Source organism: Strix aluco, chromosome 7 (assembly GCF_031877795.1).
Source record: "Strix aluco isolate bStrAlu1 chromosome 7, bStrAlu1.hap1, whole genome shotgun sequence".
Taxonomy (NCBI): Eukaryota; Metazoa; Chordata; class Aves; order Strigiformes; family Strigidae; genus Strix; species Strix aluco.
Genome location: NC_133937.1, coordinates 33,985,718 through 34,002,849, shown reverse-complemented (window position 1 = coordinate 34,002,849; position 17,132 = coordinate 33,985,718). Strand labels below are relative to the sequence as shown.

The 17,132-nt window shown below is 40.9% G+C and overlaps 1 protein-coding gene across 1 annotated transcript in view; it reads right to left on the bottom strand.

Annotated features, from left to right (window-relative positions):
- The window catches only part of SLC18A2 (solute carrier family 18 member A2), a 29,996-nt gene that overhangs the window by 1,920 nt on the left and 10,944 nt on the right, over positions 1–17,132 (bottom strand). Inside the window, exons 5-15 of the mRNA XM_074831372.1 lie at positions 15,863–15,946; positions 12,951–13,043; positions 12,439–12,528; positions 12,287–12,330; positions 12,151–12,211; positions 6,834–6,929; positions 3,922–4,000; positions 3,624–3,675; positions 3,099–3,162; positions 1,861–1,980; positions 1,194–1,327 (exon numbers count right to left, since the gene is read on the bottom strand). Of these exons, the coding sequence (XP_074687473.1) occupies positions 1,194–1,327; positions 1,861–1,980; positions 3,099–3,162; positions 3,624–3,675; positions 3,922–4,000; positions 6,834–6,929; positions 12,151–12,211; positions 12,287–12,330; positions 12,439–12,528; positions 12,951–13,043; positions 15,863–15,946 (917 nt within the window). The remainder of the gene's footprint in view (positions 1–1,193; positions 1,328–1,860; positions 1,981–3,098; positions 3,163–3,623; positions 3,676–3,921; positions 4,001–6,833; positions 6,930–12,150; positions 12,212–12,286; positions 12,331–12,438; positions 12,529–12,950; positions 13,044–15,862; positions 15,947–17,132) is intronic.

Genomic DNA, 17,132 nt, shown 5'->3' with positions numbered 1-17,132 from the left:
GGAGCTTCCAATCTTCTTGCTGAGCAGAGGAAAGCTAGTGAGCAAAGCAATGGGTCCCCTCCTGCAGTAAGAGGGCTTTTGAACCTGATCTAGTATAAATCTACAGGAACAGCAAGTCTTGCAACAGCAGAGTAGGGGAGCAGAAAAAGACATTATATGAAAGGGTAAACTGGGAAAGGAAGGGAGAGAGGAGAATGGTATAGGAGGGGAAATAAAGGAAAAGAACTACCAAAAGCAAAGCAGGAATCTATTTTTTTTTTTTTTTTTTTGCGACAGGCTAAGTGAACAGTGAGCAATAGAAGTGAAGGAGTGAAATGTTCCTGCAAGGCACGTTTGTGGGTGTCCTGGGGCAGAACTCATGGAATAAGCAAGGGAACTCCTCACTTCAGCTCCTGTGGGAGCTAGACTTTTACATTTATTCAGAGAGCAAATGTGAACATCAGTGGGGAAAAGGTCTGTTAAAGGCTGTTTATCACAGTGTCACTTTTGACTTAGGTCTCTTAACCCCTAATTTTAGGGATGTATCACAACATGTTCATCTGCTTTGAGACTCATCCGAGATACCCCTTGTGGGCAGCAGGGACTGGGCAAGATGCTGATGTGGCCAAGCATCATTCTTCTGACACACCATACAGCAGCTGGGGAGCACTGACTGCTTTAGAAAATTAAGTCATTGACAAAGTTATATTTAAAAAAAGAGGATAAAACCCACAGTACAGATAGGATAAAAGCAGCCATTAATTTGTAAGGGCAGGTGATCTGTATGGAGGAAGGAGGAGGAAAAAATATGATGTAAAATATACTGTAGAGGGCCATGGGAAAAAACAGGTTGAGGGACACAAAGGAATAAAACAAAATTGGTCAATACAGTTCTGGCACTTCAGGGAAAACATGACTTTTATACTGACTTCACCACAGCATATGCTGTTGCAGATGAATATCTGCTGGATCCTTTTTTGTGATAATCAAATTTGTGACTTTGTAACATGTAACTAATAAAAAGCTTTTCTTTATATATCTTGGACATAAAAAGAATGGAGAGTTCATTCCAAAGATGATGCATGAGGATGCAATAAACCGTGCTGGTCTCATTTTGGGGAAGTTAGAGGCAAAGATGCAGAAATAAGTTATCATTTGTTTCACTGGAAAAAAAAAAAAAAAAAAGAAAAAGAAAGAAACCACGTTATGCTTACCATTTTTTCCTCTTTGGCAGGTGGACTTCGAAGGAAAAAGCACAGGGGAGCGAAGAGGATATCCACAATCCCTATAATTGTCATGAGCCACGGAAATCCAATGGCCTTTGCAATGGCACCACCAGCGGAGGGACCTTGTATAAACAGAAGGTCACTCAGACACAACATTTGCAGCAGTCACTTTAAACAACAGTAATTTTACATACAAAACTCCTGCTTTACAAATTGATTTGAGGAATGTAAAGACATGTTTGTAATTATAACATAAACCTTTCCTGGCTCCATGCTCCACATTCATTGAAGAAATTAGAGATGCTCCTAGGGGCATCTGTATTATGCACTCAAGGAGGCAGGGTGTTAGTGGGGAGTCCCCTCGCAGACTATTAGGAGCACAGCAGCTGTGGTGTAAGTTTTAAGTGTTCCAAGGCCTCTTTCCTAGGGATACCCTATTTGCTCAGTCCCTGACACCTTCAAACCTCTTACAGCTAATGAAGCTGCAGAGGAGGGGAACAGATGCCAAAACACAATTCCCTCTGCTTTGATTTCTTGTAGAAAATAAAAAACCCTGCTCATAAAGCCTGCAAATGCCACTGGGATTCACACCTGGCATCGTAGCATATTCTCTTGTCTTAACTGTGCATTACAGGCAGGAAAAGGCCGGACTTACCTATGGCGAAACCCATGCAAAAGGCAACATCAGCTATTGCGTACACGCTGCCATAGACTGATACATGACGCAGATCTACGAGGTAGCCCATAATTGGCATCATGGAGGAGTCCACCATTCCTGGTGGTGAGGGAGGGAAACACATTTCAGGAAAACTACTGCCTTTTTTTGTTTGGTTGTTTTTTTTTTTTCCTTTTAACGTCTTGGCCAACTATGTGTTAAAAAGGGATGCAAAAGCAACTAAAAGGATGCTTATTCTTAAGTAAGCAAAAGATTTGTGTAAAAATTGACTGTATTATCTGTGCTTTTTATGGTCTTTACTGTGTCTGAGGTCACATACAGACATGTATAGGTGTATACATATGACACTTGCCAGAGGACAAGGGAGATGTGAGCTTAGAGCGTATCAACCACTACCCAGCAACTGTCCATGCAAAGGCTCCCATCTCACATTACCAGCCAAGTAGCTTTCATTTAGGGGAAAGTTATTTTGTACGATATTACACTTACTATAGGCCTAGAAGACTGCATTAGCCTGCAGTCAACCAAAATTATTATGGTGGATTTAACATGTCTTTTGAGCCACACTTTCATTGTGACCCAGAAACAGCACAAGACAGCCGACACAGCTGCTGAGATACTGGGATTTGTAGTTGTGCCTGTAACTTCTTTCCTAACTACACATCCCTCATGTGAAAATGACCCAGAACATTTGCTGACCAGCCAAGCACTAAAAACCAAGCCCTAGTCCCCACTCCAGCCTGACTGTGTGGTCCGGCATAAGCAAATTTTATACATATTACTTAAAGAAGAATACATGCCTATGGGCTCCAGAATTCCTATTTTATGAAAAAAAAAATTAAGCCTGTTTTTTCTTTTTTCTATGAAAATGTCTATATAAATTCTTTTCCACAACAGGGAAGACTGTGGGGTTTGAGTACTGCATGGCTCTATTTCTGAAAACAATGTATACATTCATGGATGGTTTAAAAGATCTGTTTAGGTGGACAGAGCAATTCTGGACAGACTTCAGGATCCAGCTTGTCTAACAGCAGCCTGGTTGAAACTGTCTGAGCACCATCCTTTAATCCTTCTTGCTACCTACCAGTCCGGGCCACAGCTCAGGCTTCACTACTGTCAGATCAGAATGGCAACAAAACTAACTTTCCATGTAACCTCATACAAAATCATTTTTACATCACCAACAGACTGTAAGAAGTTATTGTAATTTTTCTTACCAATGGCAAATCCAACTCCAAAATTTGGTGCTATGAGCCCATAAATGTTTTTAGCAAATGGTACCTATAAAGGAAATTTCAGGCAGTTAATTATGTCACACTGCACATACTAATGAGATTAGTTTTCTTTTTCCAAGATAAATTCTCGAAGTAGTTATGGCACGCTTTGTACAGATGCGAGAGTTAAAGAGCTTGATCCTTGTTTTGGGCTACTGTTTCAGACAACTGTGCCATTAAACCACTGACACACTATTAGGAGCAAGAATAAAGAGCCAAGGACAGCTCAAAAAAAAAAAAAAAAAAGGATCATCCTCCTCCTTTCAGAGCCAGCCCTCCTTCAAAATAATTGAAGCATTGAAATTTGAAAGCACTCAAAACTCTGATCTGGAACCTATTAACTACACATTGTTTAATAATATATCATAAAGCAGAAACTTCAGCAAAATCTCATGGGGAAAAGCACATATTTGAAGATGAACTCACGAACATTTAGATGGTTTGAAAGATACATGATCTTTTACTTACACATAAAATACTTATTCCCACGATTAGCATGCCGAGTAAAGCACAAAGCCACCTATCAAAGAAGAAACATCACTCAGAGATCTGTGATACTGAGATGTTAGGGCTGATCCTGAATGTTTCAGAGTCATGTCTGAAGAGCCAAGTTACACAACCAAAGTAGCAACGTGTTCAAAAAAGCTATTTAGCTACTGTAGAACAAACTTTAATAATTTCCACTATCAATAAACTGCCCTGTGAAACACTGGAAATGGTACATGAACAGACTAGAAGATTATTATTATTTTTAAATTAAGCATACCTTCCCATTTTGTGCGCAAGTATCCCAAAAAGATTAGTCCCAATGAGATAAGAGATACTAGCTGGAAGAAAAGCAACGCCTGAAAAACACGAATGAGATGTTTTATCAGCAATGATTTTAGTGAAGTGTTAGAAGAAACTAATAAATTCCAGACACTGCAATTTTGATTTGAACGCATCTAATAGAGTCTTTGTGCATATCCCCCCCCCCAAAAAAAAAAAAAATCAAATATCCGGTTTGTTGCAGCCTTCTCATGAAATCTAAGGACATCATCTATGAAATGCAGGAGTGATGCGACGCCTTTGAAAAGAGTTTTTCAGCAACAGCTACAAGAATGGGTATGGGAGAGGGGAACAACAAAGAGCAAAAAGTTTATATCTAACTACAGTAAGCATTGGGATAGGTCAAGGAAAGCAACTCTTTTGCAGTTGTGTGGCTCATGGAGCATATGCTGAGCACATGCAGGAAGGCCAAGACGGTCGGGGTGGGCGAATCCCTCCCCGGAGGAGCGGGCAGCAGGACTGCTGCTGTGGCTTTGCAAGTCATGGTCCCCCTCAAGCCTGTGAATGCTGTGAAGCCTCGTGTTAGGGTGAGTTTGTAATGCTGCAATATGGTCCTTGGGCAAGTAACTGAAGTCATGCATGTATCAACAATGTAAAGGTGAAAAACCTTGAAAACATGGTTTCGAAATTATTTAGCCGATATATTTACAGTAAAAGTTAATTTAGAAAAAAAATCAGTTATTGGTTTAAATTTATAAAAAGCTAATTATCTGTAATGACTTGCAGATGAGGGCACCCAAGTAAATTCCCTCTGACTCTGATGGGAGGGTATGCAGACTCTCCTGTCTCTCCCACATCCACTTGGAAAAACATACTGTTGGGACCAGCAATTTTTTCTAGTCTTGAGGTTTCCCCAGCAGCAGCTGTATCTGGAGTAGATGCTGGCTGCATGGTGGCCAGAAATATCTCTGGTTTAAAAGCCAATTACAGTCTGTACTTGAGGATTCATCCTCTCCCTACCTGTAAGGACCCAGTCAGAGGGGAAATATCAAAGGAAGAAATGGTAATGGAGAGCACGGTGTGCCATTGCCTCCACTGCCTGCAGAGCACCAGGGAGAACGATGCAGGCGTGTGAGAGAGCAGGGACTGCCCCTGAGGAGAAGACATTGTACAAAAAATATCTGAGAGGCAGAGGAATGAGGTGGCTGTGCCGAATGTTGGATCCTTCTGTAATGGCATTGAATGGTTCATGTGTCTTGGAAGAAATAACACACAGTATTTTTCTGTTGTTCCTGTTAAATTTTGTGTCTTTTTAAGAAAAACAAAACTGGGAAACCTGACAAAACTGGAAAAGTCTGACAAATTAGCACATGCCATGGCAAGCCTTCCATTTGGTCACTCTTAAATCAGGTAATTCAGATTTAGAAAGTAGCCGTGACATTACAGTACACAATCAAACCATTTCCTTTAAGTGTATGTGCTCCTCATCTTTCACCAAGGCAACATAGATTTTCTCATTTCCTGCCTATCCATCTTCCTTCCTATCTCTCTGATATTCATAAGAAAAAAAATTGAGAGGTAATTTTTAGCAGAGCAATATCCTGTGATTAAAATCCTTGTGAGTTACAATGGTGATACTGGGGAAATATTTTCACCTGTGTATCCACAACTACTTTTGTACTGCTTGGAATTATCCTTTTATACCAAATGGTCACATACAGCAGACCTTGACAACTGTAAAAAAAAAAAAAAATACTGCAAAGGCTTGCTAAATAAGACTTGCAGGTTGGCATGTAAGCTGTGGTATACTGAAGCAGAACCATAATTTTCTAAATAAGCTTTATGCACAGTAACATTAATTGATCAAATCAAGGTTCTTTATACCTTCTTCAGATCATGCTTCAAACAGCTGGATCTCCAAATTGCATAAGATAATCATTTGCTTAAAACCCTGCAGTTCAAGATATAATTTAAGAGGCTTAAAAACTTTAATTAATGCTGTCAAATCAGACAAAGTGTAATGGAGTCAATTACTTATATCATTAAGGGGTAAAATTAGTCTCAATTTAAAACGGATATTTTCCTTCTAGGAACCTCTATTCAACTAAGAGACTTCTAAATCTCATTTCCGTTGCACCAGTAGTGAGGGAGGTAGATAAGCAATCTTTGTTTTAATTCTCGAGGTTTAAAATATCTAAGTTTCTGTGTTAATGTTGCTATATCACAGCCTAGAAGTCATAACCATGTTCAACAGTACTGCAGGACATTAAGGACTGCTACCTATGGCCACCCTAGATCTGAGTTGCATTAATTAGAACTAAGGTTTGTGCTTTCTATATGGTGTAGGGACACCTACATTAACATAAGAGTAGGCCTATTAGATGCTAACTGAACATAATTTTCATGAAGGATTTTTCTTTTTCTTTCAACTGCCATATATTGATATTAAAAAAATACCCTCATGAAATGTCACAGCACAGACACATTAACTTTATCAAACAGATACATGTTGTGTTTATAATGGTAACTCTTTCCTACAAACTTTTAAAAAGGTAAACATCAGTCAGATCAATACAGAGGATCAGCACTATGTGTTGTGGCACACGAAGGCCGGGACAAGCACAGTGCCATGGCTGCCTCCATCTATTTCTCCTTGCAATGTGAGTGTTGCCCCTTACTGAAGCCTCTATTGCAATAACATCAATCCACTATCTATTTTTCTTACGAACTGATGTTTGCAATTTTGAAGGTGTAACACTGACCACTGAAAGACAAAGAAAGACTGACCAAAGAAAGTCAAAAAAAATTACCACCCAGAAGCGTGTAAGGAAACCATCATTAACAGGACCAGAACTGAGACAGTCATTAGACAAAATATAAAAAATATGCAAATAATATACTGTACTTTACCAAGTTGCCATTTTTTTGAACACATGGTCTCCATCATCCAGATGGGTAATGCTGGTTCAAGCATAGCAATCGCCATGTTTGCAAAGCAGATTGATCCTTAAAGAAAGAAGAGGAAGAAAAAAAAGTAGCAATTATTTCTTTTGACTATGAACAAAAACCCATGCGAAGAATCGATGTTTTTACAAAAAACATCGCTTTTTTACAGTCCTATTTGTCATGCATCAGATGTTGATTAAATAGAACAGAATGTAAAAATCACTGAAGAGTAACTTTCTGTATATTTCTATTCTCCTAGAAATTCTGCAATAAAGGTTAAGCTATTTTCATAATATGAAAGTCTGCAGTGAGCTTGATGACATTTGGAAAGTTCATGAGGTCTGACTGTTGTACAAATGATTAGCTAAAGCTACAATCTTTTGGTCTTTATCTAGTCTCCTGGGGCAAAGATGGAGCCGTGTTGTATAAGAGGCACAGGCTCTGACCCTATGCCTCCATCATCTGAGAATGACTACAACGAGATGTGGAGGTCTTGATCCTAAAAATACCATGAGACAATCACAGAGATGTCTATCCTCTACAAAAGGGAATTCTGTGTAGAGATCCTATAGCTAGCAGCCAGTAAGTCCATGCAGCAAAGCATGGATCTGGCTGAGCCTGCCCAGCCCTATGAATTTCAAATGCTTCCAAATCTCTTTTGAATTCTGGACCTTCAGTCTCCCAGGCGCAAAGGATAACAAGCGGTGGAAGTGCTGATTCAGTCTTGCCTGCTGGCTCAGCTCTGCCCTGTGCCACCACCTGCAGATCAAGACTCCAGTGGCTTTGTGTCAAGTTCATCTATCCTCAGTAGTGCACTTCAGCTTTAGTGCGGGGATTACTAAACGCTATTGTATTTCTTTGGATTTAACATGCCTTTCCCACTTACTGAAGAGAACCCGAGGCAGTCAAAGCCTAATGCAGGGCAACAGGACAAGTCCCCTCTGCTAATCCCTTGCAAAATTTCTTTCAAGGGAGTTTGGAAGTCACTAGAAGTGACAACCTCAAACTCATATTCCCACTTTTCTTCCTAATATTTATAATCTCTGAAATTTAGGAAAATATTCTAGGCCCTTATAGTCATTTACCATCCAAATTTTACTTTTTTTTTTTCTTTTTTTTAAAAAAAGCAAGCTCAATTTGTCTGAGGTCAGAGAAATGTTATTTCTCCTGGAACAAGCTCCTCATCATACAGTTCAAAACAAAATGAGCACTGATGTCATTCTTTGCTCAAACCTGTCAGAATATATTAGACTGTGTATCCACAATTCGTAAAATGAACTTCCAGGCTAGCTGGCTCACTCCCTTCCTGGGGCAAGTAGCAACACTTCAGCACCGCTTTACCTTACAGACAAAAGGTTAGATCGAAAGCTAACCTTTCCACTCTGCTGCAAGCTCCCACTAGCATAGTGTCTGTGAGAAGCCCCAGTTAAAACACCTCAGGGCTGCCCTCTTCCGAGCCAAAATCAGCCACGCTCAAGCAGATTCCTTGATGCTGGAAAAACATTTCAGGCCACAAAAAGTGCAGGGCCGTTCTAACAGAGATGGCTTAAATGGCAAAGGTCTTACTCAACTCATGAACTTTATGAAGAAATGAGAAACAGGTGTGCACACACATGTTTGTTGCCTCTATTTCTCATTAGGTCAGGAAGCATCACCAGAGCTTATTAAAGTAGTCAGGTATATGGTGACAAAGGTACTTCAGATCTCGAGGATGTGCCCCAAAAGAAAAGTGAGAGCCTGAGCTGGTACTCTGCAAAATCAGGGTAAAGTCCTATAAAGACTGTGCTACCTTAGCATAGCTTTCCCAAAAGAAGATAAAAATATTTTATTCCTCTGTCTTGCATGAAGCTGACCTCTCTTTAGAGGGCTATCTCTCAAAGGCATAAATCCCACATTGTTTCTTTTTAAAATTAGATTAAACACCCTTTGTTGGCCAGAAGGTGTGAAATTGCAACCTTCCAGCTGGATCCTATCTCCGCAGCTGAAAACCCACTCGGCCTTTGGCAGAGTGCCCTAGACATCACCAGTATTTTTCCGTGCAAAAGCAGGTACCCAATGAAAAGCTGTCACACACCTTCTCAGGAACCTATGTGCTCATGATGACCTCTGTCTTAACTCTGATTTTTGGATCTGATATTTTAAACTAACTTGTCTGCCAATGCAACTTTGTCACCCGGTAGTACCTAAAGTTTCTTTAATCCCTCTCAGTGAGGTCTGGCTGTGAAAATGCCACTGACTTCATTCACTGAGCTCCTATGAGCAGTGACAAAAAATGTCAGTAATGTGTCTTTTGCCTGGGTCAGTGAGTACTGATGGCACTGACTTCGAAGCTTCACCTCTTCACCCACTTAAGAAATGAGAGCAAATACAGACTCTGGCTCCTTTCTCCTGCAGAGGTTTTCATGTGAGCTTGCCATATCATCTGTTTCCATCTCTCTGATGCCCACATCTTTGTGACCTGCCCACCAGGACCGCTCCCCACGGAGCACCCTGCAAAAGCCATTACTAGCACCAAAGGTGACCAGGCAGCAAGCCTGGCCATAGGGACTGCGCTATACAGTGAGTAAGAGCACTGGCCTCCTGCCTGTTGTGGCAGTCACCGTTATTAACTCACAGACAACATGGGTTATCAAGGGAAAAAGTCAGACTTTCAGAAAGAAGAGAGAGGAGCACCATGTCTGAGTTCAAGACATCTTGTGTTAAAAAGAGTAATATTGTGCTATAGATGAGCCAAATTGGTCAGAAAGTGCTTGTACTTTGTGAATGCAAACAATTATGACTCAAGTGTATGACGCATGCTCAGGAGATTGAACCTGAATTTATACATGAAATTAGGGTACCTAAATCAAGAGTGCAAAAACCACTTAAACTGCTAGTCCATTTGCAGCACACCTAAGATGTCCTCGGTTTTCACTTGTGGTTAACAAGGCAGCCCACTAGAGATGCAGTCAGTTTTTTAATGAGGTAGTTAGCTGCCTTAAAAGCCATTCAAAACCTCTGATCTCCCTGAGCAGTGCAAAGCCAGTGGGACTTTTTAACCTTCCCCTCTCTAATCATTCTATCTGAACATCATACACAGTGTGGGACATTTACATTCACAGCATCCTTGTGAAGCAGAAGACATTATCCTGGCTTAGATACGGAGAAACGTGGCATGATGCCTTGGCTGATTGCCCCAAGGTGTCAGCACATGGAGCCAACTCTACCGTTCCAACCAACTGCTTACCCACCCTGCCTTGTTAGTATCAGAATCAGAAGTTCCCACCTCAGAAAACAAAGCAAGGAAAATACCAAACTCCTTGGGGTAAGGGAGAACAAATGAAACTTTCAGACCCTTTTTGCTGTAAAAAGCAACAACTTCACAACTGAAGCAATTAACATTTAAAGAGTATATTCCTGAGGCATCAAGAAATCTGCATTTGGACTGATGTGCACTGGTAGGCGATAAAAAAAATGCTTAATTTCTAGTTGACATTTGTCATTCAGCTCTGAAAAAAAACAAATTTAGTCTGCAAGGGAAATAAAGCATAGGGAGAAGAGGCTGAGGTTAGAGAACATCAACATCATCCCTACTGTCACAGTGCTAGGCAGTCTCTGGCCTGGGAGGCAGAGACCCTGGGTGCTGTACCTCACCCTGCCGGTAACCCACGGCAGGGACTTTCTCAGATCCTGGGCACTGATGTGTGGTGGGAGCAGGACAGGTCACCCAGAGCAGTTGTCAAGAGCAGGAGGGATCGGAACAGAGAACGTCTTTATGTTTCTACCCCTCTGTACATCCTCCCTTTCCCTCCCTCCTGTCATGCCCAGCCGCTGCGGATCAACGATGGGAAAGGGGAAACAGGAGGCACTGGCAGTGCCTGCAAGCACGTGCAGGGAAGCAAGAGGCAAAAAGAGCCAAGGCAGTAAAGGTAAGGTCTCTCCAGCACATAGTGTCCTGATTCCAGGCTATCCAGTCCCAAATCTTCTCACTACTTTGCTGCCCTGAGACTGTTTGTGCATCCCTGATTTAGAGAGCCCCAAAACATCAGCTGAAACAGCTTCAGAGAAGAGAATAGCTGCAGAAATTGAGTGCCATGCAAATATGTTAGAAAATGGGAACAAAGTCCACCCCTGCTCTTAGCAGGCATGGGACATAGTCAAAACAGTGGGATCCATGGTCTTTGGTACCTTTTATCTTCCTTGGCTAAGACTAGTTTAGCATGAGCAGCTAAGTCTAAGTCAAGCAAAGTACTCCTTGAAATCAATCCCCTGGTCATATTTTGTGGTTTAAACCAAGTTCTGTCACAGATTAGACCTTGGCAGGGATTACATTATTCTCCAGAAATCTACTTTATATGCTAGATGAAGCTTGCCTTGCAGCACCTGCTTTAAGCACTCTAAGAGACAAGGTATTGAATTAGATGAATGATAGATCTGATCTCGTATGACAGGTACTGGTCTTGCTACTCTTTTCCCTCAAACATTTTTATTCTATGAAAAGGTCTTTTAATGCTCCAAGACTTTCTCAAGCAAAAGTGTCTGTATAACTTCAGTCACAGCTTGATCAAGAGTCTAGTCAAATAATTAGGGTAATGGTCATTCCCTAAGACCACCAAGAAACAGTGAACCCAAAAAATGCCTGGAAGAATCACTTTCTTGAACAAGCAGGTCAGGATTAAGGAACAAAACTGTAAAAATTATGATCTCTTTTCAGATATTTTATGAACATTTAAAAGGGCCAGGCTTAATTACAGACTTCAGAATAAAAATTCAACAAAACGCAACACAAAAAGGCAAACTTCCCTTGAGACAGAAAGACTCGTTAGACAAACAATACATGTAATACCAAACACCATTCACCATTCAACCCAGACCTTTTCTGAAATATAATCCATGCTCTAGAGACCAAATTCACTCCCTCTTCAAACGGAAACAAAGTTCAGTGTTATTCCCTACGCGTGCCTGCAATGTGCTGGCAATCCCTCCCTCCAAAAGCCTTGGCCCTATTCACTTGCCTCATTAAAAGTTTCATCGCCACATCTCATTGCCTTAGCAAGCAACTGCAAGTCATTAGTGTCCTCTCACCTGAAAAGACACCTACATTTCAAACTTTCTGCCTATTATGTTTCTACTGGTATATTCATCCTGTATTACCAACAGGTTCTTTGAGGTTTATGTAAATGAAACCAGCAAATGACAATATTGTTAAACAGCTCAGCCCGAGGCATTCCAGGATGCCAGGTATAACCCAATGGTTGGTTTGAAGGAAAAAAAAAAAAAAAAAAAAAAAGGGATCTGGTACCTGCTGCAATAATGATGTACGGGTCCTTCAGAAGTGTCAGTAATGGTGTCCCCTTCTGACTCTATGAAACAAAAGTTTGGGATTAGGAAAGGCAAAGTGTCATCCATTGCCTAGAGTGTTTTACCTTAATACTTACTTCTGCTTGTGCTCTGGATGGCTGCAGAACAAATAATTGAACAGCTGTGAAAAGAAATCAATACTGTAACATTTCTTCGAGAAGGGGATTAGATGGTAGCAATATGAAAGGGATGTGCTACATGGTGATATCGACTCTTCATATTTACTGACCTCCATCTAACAGGGCTAGTGCTGCCAGCACCAGGAAAGGAGAACTCTTCCCCACAAACTCATACATGACGCTCCCAAAAGGTGGGCCCACTGCCAGGGAGGAAGAAAGGACACAGCTGAGAAGCCACATTGACTCTGAACAAACATCCTCTGCAAGCATTTGGGCATCCTGCTATTGGCACTCAGTGACCAAAAAGCTTAATTTAAAAAAATAACTGAACACAAACCTCATTGATCTTGACAATAACCATATTCTTTACTCCCCAAAATACTCTTCCATGTAAACAAAACCCAAACATCTCAGAGATTACTGTGTGACATATATATCTGCATAAGAATGTGCTTCTGTGGGAAAAGCTATTCTTAACATGCACCATGAATCTAATCTGGAGACAGCATGATAACATTGCACTTGATTGGACTCTTCTGCTGCTTTCATAGAACACAAGTACATGCTTTGGGGAAGGCTGGGGGGTGGTTTCTCTTGCCAGCAGAGCCTCCATCTCACTGACCTAATACTCCCATAGCAAGGCCTCCTAGTGCAATTCCCATTGCATTGCCTCTCTCTTCATCATCCGTATATACACTGGCGAGCATACCCATCCCTAAAATAATAATAAAAAAAAAGATTGAAACAAAAGGCACAACACAAAATTAGGCAGCTGTCTACTATAGTTTATGGTTATCATTTGCCAGCCCTACTAAACATTACACAGACATGACAGCAGGTATCTCCTCTCTATATAAATACAAACGCATATTTTTATGACCCCCCCTGGAATTTACCTTGAAACAAAAAGGATGTTTGGCAAATATAAATGGTCTCTAAGACCATGTTCTATTATACAGTATGACTCAGGTAATTTAATGATGCCCTCATTTGCTAGATTCTTTGGCCCCGTCTTTTTCACAGAGCTTTTAGATGATGCTTTTCAACTAGGTGAAACAAGTATTTGACAAGTATTTACTATCTGTTAGCTATATTCCAGGCACTTGACACAAAGGTCTGATGATCACTCCCCCAGCTATAACTGTGGTCAGTGCTAGCTGTGCTCTAGGCAGGAGGTATTATACAGAGTTGATTACTTTGAAAATGAGTATTTCAAGTTGAGCTTCCAAAATTAAAGGATTCTTTTGACCTTTATCTTCACATGCCTCACTTCTGCATTTGATGATGAGCCTTCATTTCACAAAAGGAAACATGAAGGCCAATTTATTTGTGTTTTCTGTGAAGCATTCAGACACTGTAGAGGTAAATGGTGCAGAAGAGTCCTCAAATAAATTAATAATTCTGTTTTCAAATCAAGGTTTAAGTAGGACTCAGTAATACAGCTATATAGTGAGCCAGAAAAAGAAAACAAAGTATTGCATGATTGATCATTAAGTGAATACCATTCATCATGTGCACCATAAGAGCAGAGGTTCTGTGGGGATGAACATGCTTAGAAAATTGTGGATGACATCAAACTGTTTGCATGAACAGTTGAAGAGCAAGTTAGAGGATGATACCAGAATTCACAATGCATTTGTGAGACTTGAAGAAATATTCTGGGAAAAAAATAGGAGGCAGTAAAAAGAAGATAACACGAAGTTTTACATTCAAGTGGGAATGACTACATGCACAAATGTGGGGTGGGGTGGGTAAATGACTGATTGGCAGCAATATTACAGAAAACTTCCTTTGCCTATGAGATATGTGAAATGACTCTCACTGTCATTGGCCCTTGTAAGGAGTCAGAGCTTCTTCTGAGTGCTGGGTCTGGTTTTAGTGCAGCACAGGAAGAAAGGTGGGGGTGACTAGAGACTATCCAGAGAAGAGCAATAATTGTGAGCAAAAGCTTAGAAAAATATCTGTGAGGGACAACTGCTGGACTTTCAATTTAAAACCAGAGAGGAGGAAACCGATGTGAGATGTGATAATAGTCTTGCAATATGAAAAAAAAGCTACAAAGACAAAGAAAAGAAACTGTTCTTCATGTTCTTTCAAGTACGGTAAGCAGAAATGAGTTTACATAACAGTAAGGAGGCTTTAGATGAGACATCAGAAAAAAATTCCTGACAGTAAAGGTATTTAAGCACAAAGCTAGATGCTGAGGGCATTTCTGGAGGCTTCTGAGAACATGCCTGTCAAGTATGCATGAGGTATGACAGATACAAAGCTGATCCTGCCTTCAGGAAGGGGGTGGACTAGATGGTCTCTTGGCCTTTTCTGCTCTATTTTGTAGGTTGTCCGAAAAAAAGTCACATACTCATGTAAGAGCCATATCTCAAGATGCACACTTGCACAGGGACTGGGGACTGAGCTAAAGCTGAACAATAATTCTGATTCTGTCATGTATTTCCTTTGGAAAGCTTGACTTGTAACCTTAACTGGTACAAGGAAAAAAGATGGATTTTCTTGTCTCTACCCCTCCTGCTTGCCTTTGCCTTCCCCATCCCTGCTCCTCATCCCAGCCCCTGCCTGCTCCCTTAGCCACATCCCCACTACTCATCCAGGCTTAAATCTCTCTGCTTAACTAGTGCTTGTTGTGCAGCTTCAAACCCATCTTAAGCATAAGGTGCTTCTTCCTCCCAGTTTGAATGCTCAGTCTGGGGCATTGCATCTTCCCCGCTGCCCCAAGCAGCGCTGCCCAGATGTGGGCTGGAGCAAAATCCCTGCAAAAGGAACCTAGGAGGAATCCAGCTGCCAAATTCTTGTTAAGTTTCTATGTGAACCCTGCTTATAGGCCAGTCCAACTTGGAAAGGGGAATTTTCCTGAGGAAGCCAAAAGACACACTCTTGACAAAATGCTGTATTCACCTCCCTTCCCAAGCCAAATTTATATTTCTGCTGCCATCACAGGAAATTTTTCCAAGAAAAGATTGTGAAATGTTTTAATGTGAACAAAACATATTTTCTCTAGTCCAAGTCTCAGAAATAGTTGAATAATTTGGGCTGAAAACCCATACTCCATTTCACCTATTCATTTAAAAATTATAACCTTGTATTGGAAATCTGGGACTGGTAAACTGAGTCCAAACTCGCAGACAGGATGGTAAGTCCTTGAAAACAACATTTTATAACAAAAAATTTCAGTAACAGACAGAGCTGCTATCCTTACTATAATAAGTACCGACATAAGTTCCCGATGACCTTTAAAATGGCTAAAATGAATTTAAAATGCTGAAGACACAGATGCAGAAATCCCAGGGAGAGTGCAGTTCATTTACTGCTCTACCTTACTGCAACCCAAATACCAAGGAAGTCTGAAAAGACATTTGCTTTTGAACTACTTTATATGAAAGGGATAGAAAAAACATGAAATTGATTTAATTGAATATTTTTGTACTAATTACTGAAACTGCAGACAAAATAATATTCAGAAAATGGTTAAAAATGGCAGAATTGGTGATCTGCATTTCATTCTATCAACTCTTCTCTTACCTGCCACTGAAGAACAAGAGGAACCCACTCCTTGAAGGGACCTGGCAATAAACAGTAATGTGTAGCTTCCAGAGAAGGCAAACACTACAGAAAAAAACAGAGGTAAATCTTTTAAATTAGGTTAATTCTAACTAGGTTAAAAAGTTAGATTTTGTGAAACTATCACAAAAACTTCATACAATTTAGTCAAGTGTTTACAGTGACTTGTGCCACTTTCGATGCTAACTGCATTATTTTCTCTTATTGCATTTAGATGTGTCAGTGTTGAATTGCTCTCAGGTGTCTAAGCCTCCTGGTAACACAGAACGCAAGCACACAAGCAGTTTTAACTAATTAGTTAGGATTTGATTACATCCTGCTCTGATTCACCTGCACACAGGAGGAGTAACAAGACCTTTCTTTCCAGCCTTGCCTCCCCATACTGCTTCATTTAAGGCTGCCTAGTCTGAAGCTCCAGGCTTTCAGGGAAAGCAGGATTTAACACACACTCACCCACGTGCATGCACACACCGATGTTTCCTCCAATAAGTAAATGGGTGGAGAGAGGTTTTACCCTGCTGTTGCCAGCTCTGCAATAGATGCTGTGGAGCACAGCTGGCTAAAGGTGCAGGGAAGCCACTTCCATTCATTCAAGAGCTACAGCATGTTCCTGATCCTCCCAACAGCAGACCACCAGAGAAACTGCACCTGCGGAGGTGCCTGTCTATCTCTCCCCGAGAGATTTTTACCCCAGACTCTGCTCTGCTTTTTGGGGCAGAGCCCCCAGATGCTGCACTCATCAGTCCCACTGAATTCCCCATCCATGACACTGAAAAGTAATGTCCTAGAAACCCAAGCACATCTCTGGAGCCTGTGTCATGGTCAGTGTCATTAAATCTCCAGTGAGTTTTTAAAAACCTTTTTCAGCCCCTATATGTTGGTTACCTAAGGAATTTTGCCAGAGGTTATAGCTGGGGGAAGCTGTTACACACCAACTAAACAAGATGCACATGCCCTTCTCCCACCCACCCTGCGGCATTGTGCCTCTTGGGCTTTTCACTGGGTCTTCCAAAAATCCCTACCCATGCAGACACAGAAAAATCAAGAAAAATAAAGGAAGAAAGTATGCCTGCAAATCAACAGTACTCCCCTTTGTCATAAATTAGGCTTATTACTCTTATCTTTAGCCCAATCAAAATTTGTCCAACATGTTCCTAAAATCCAGAGTTGTCAGAGACTCTTAAGATCAGGTAGTCTTCTCCAGCACTTCAGTCCCTTTGCAGTTAGAAAT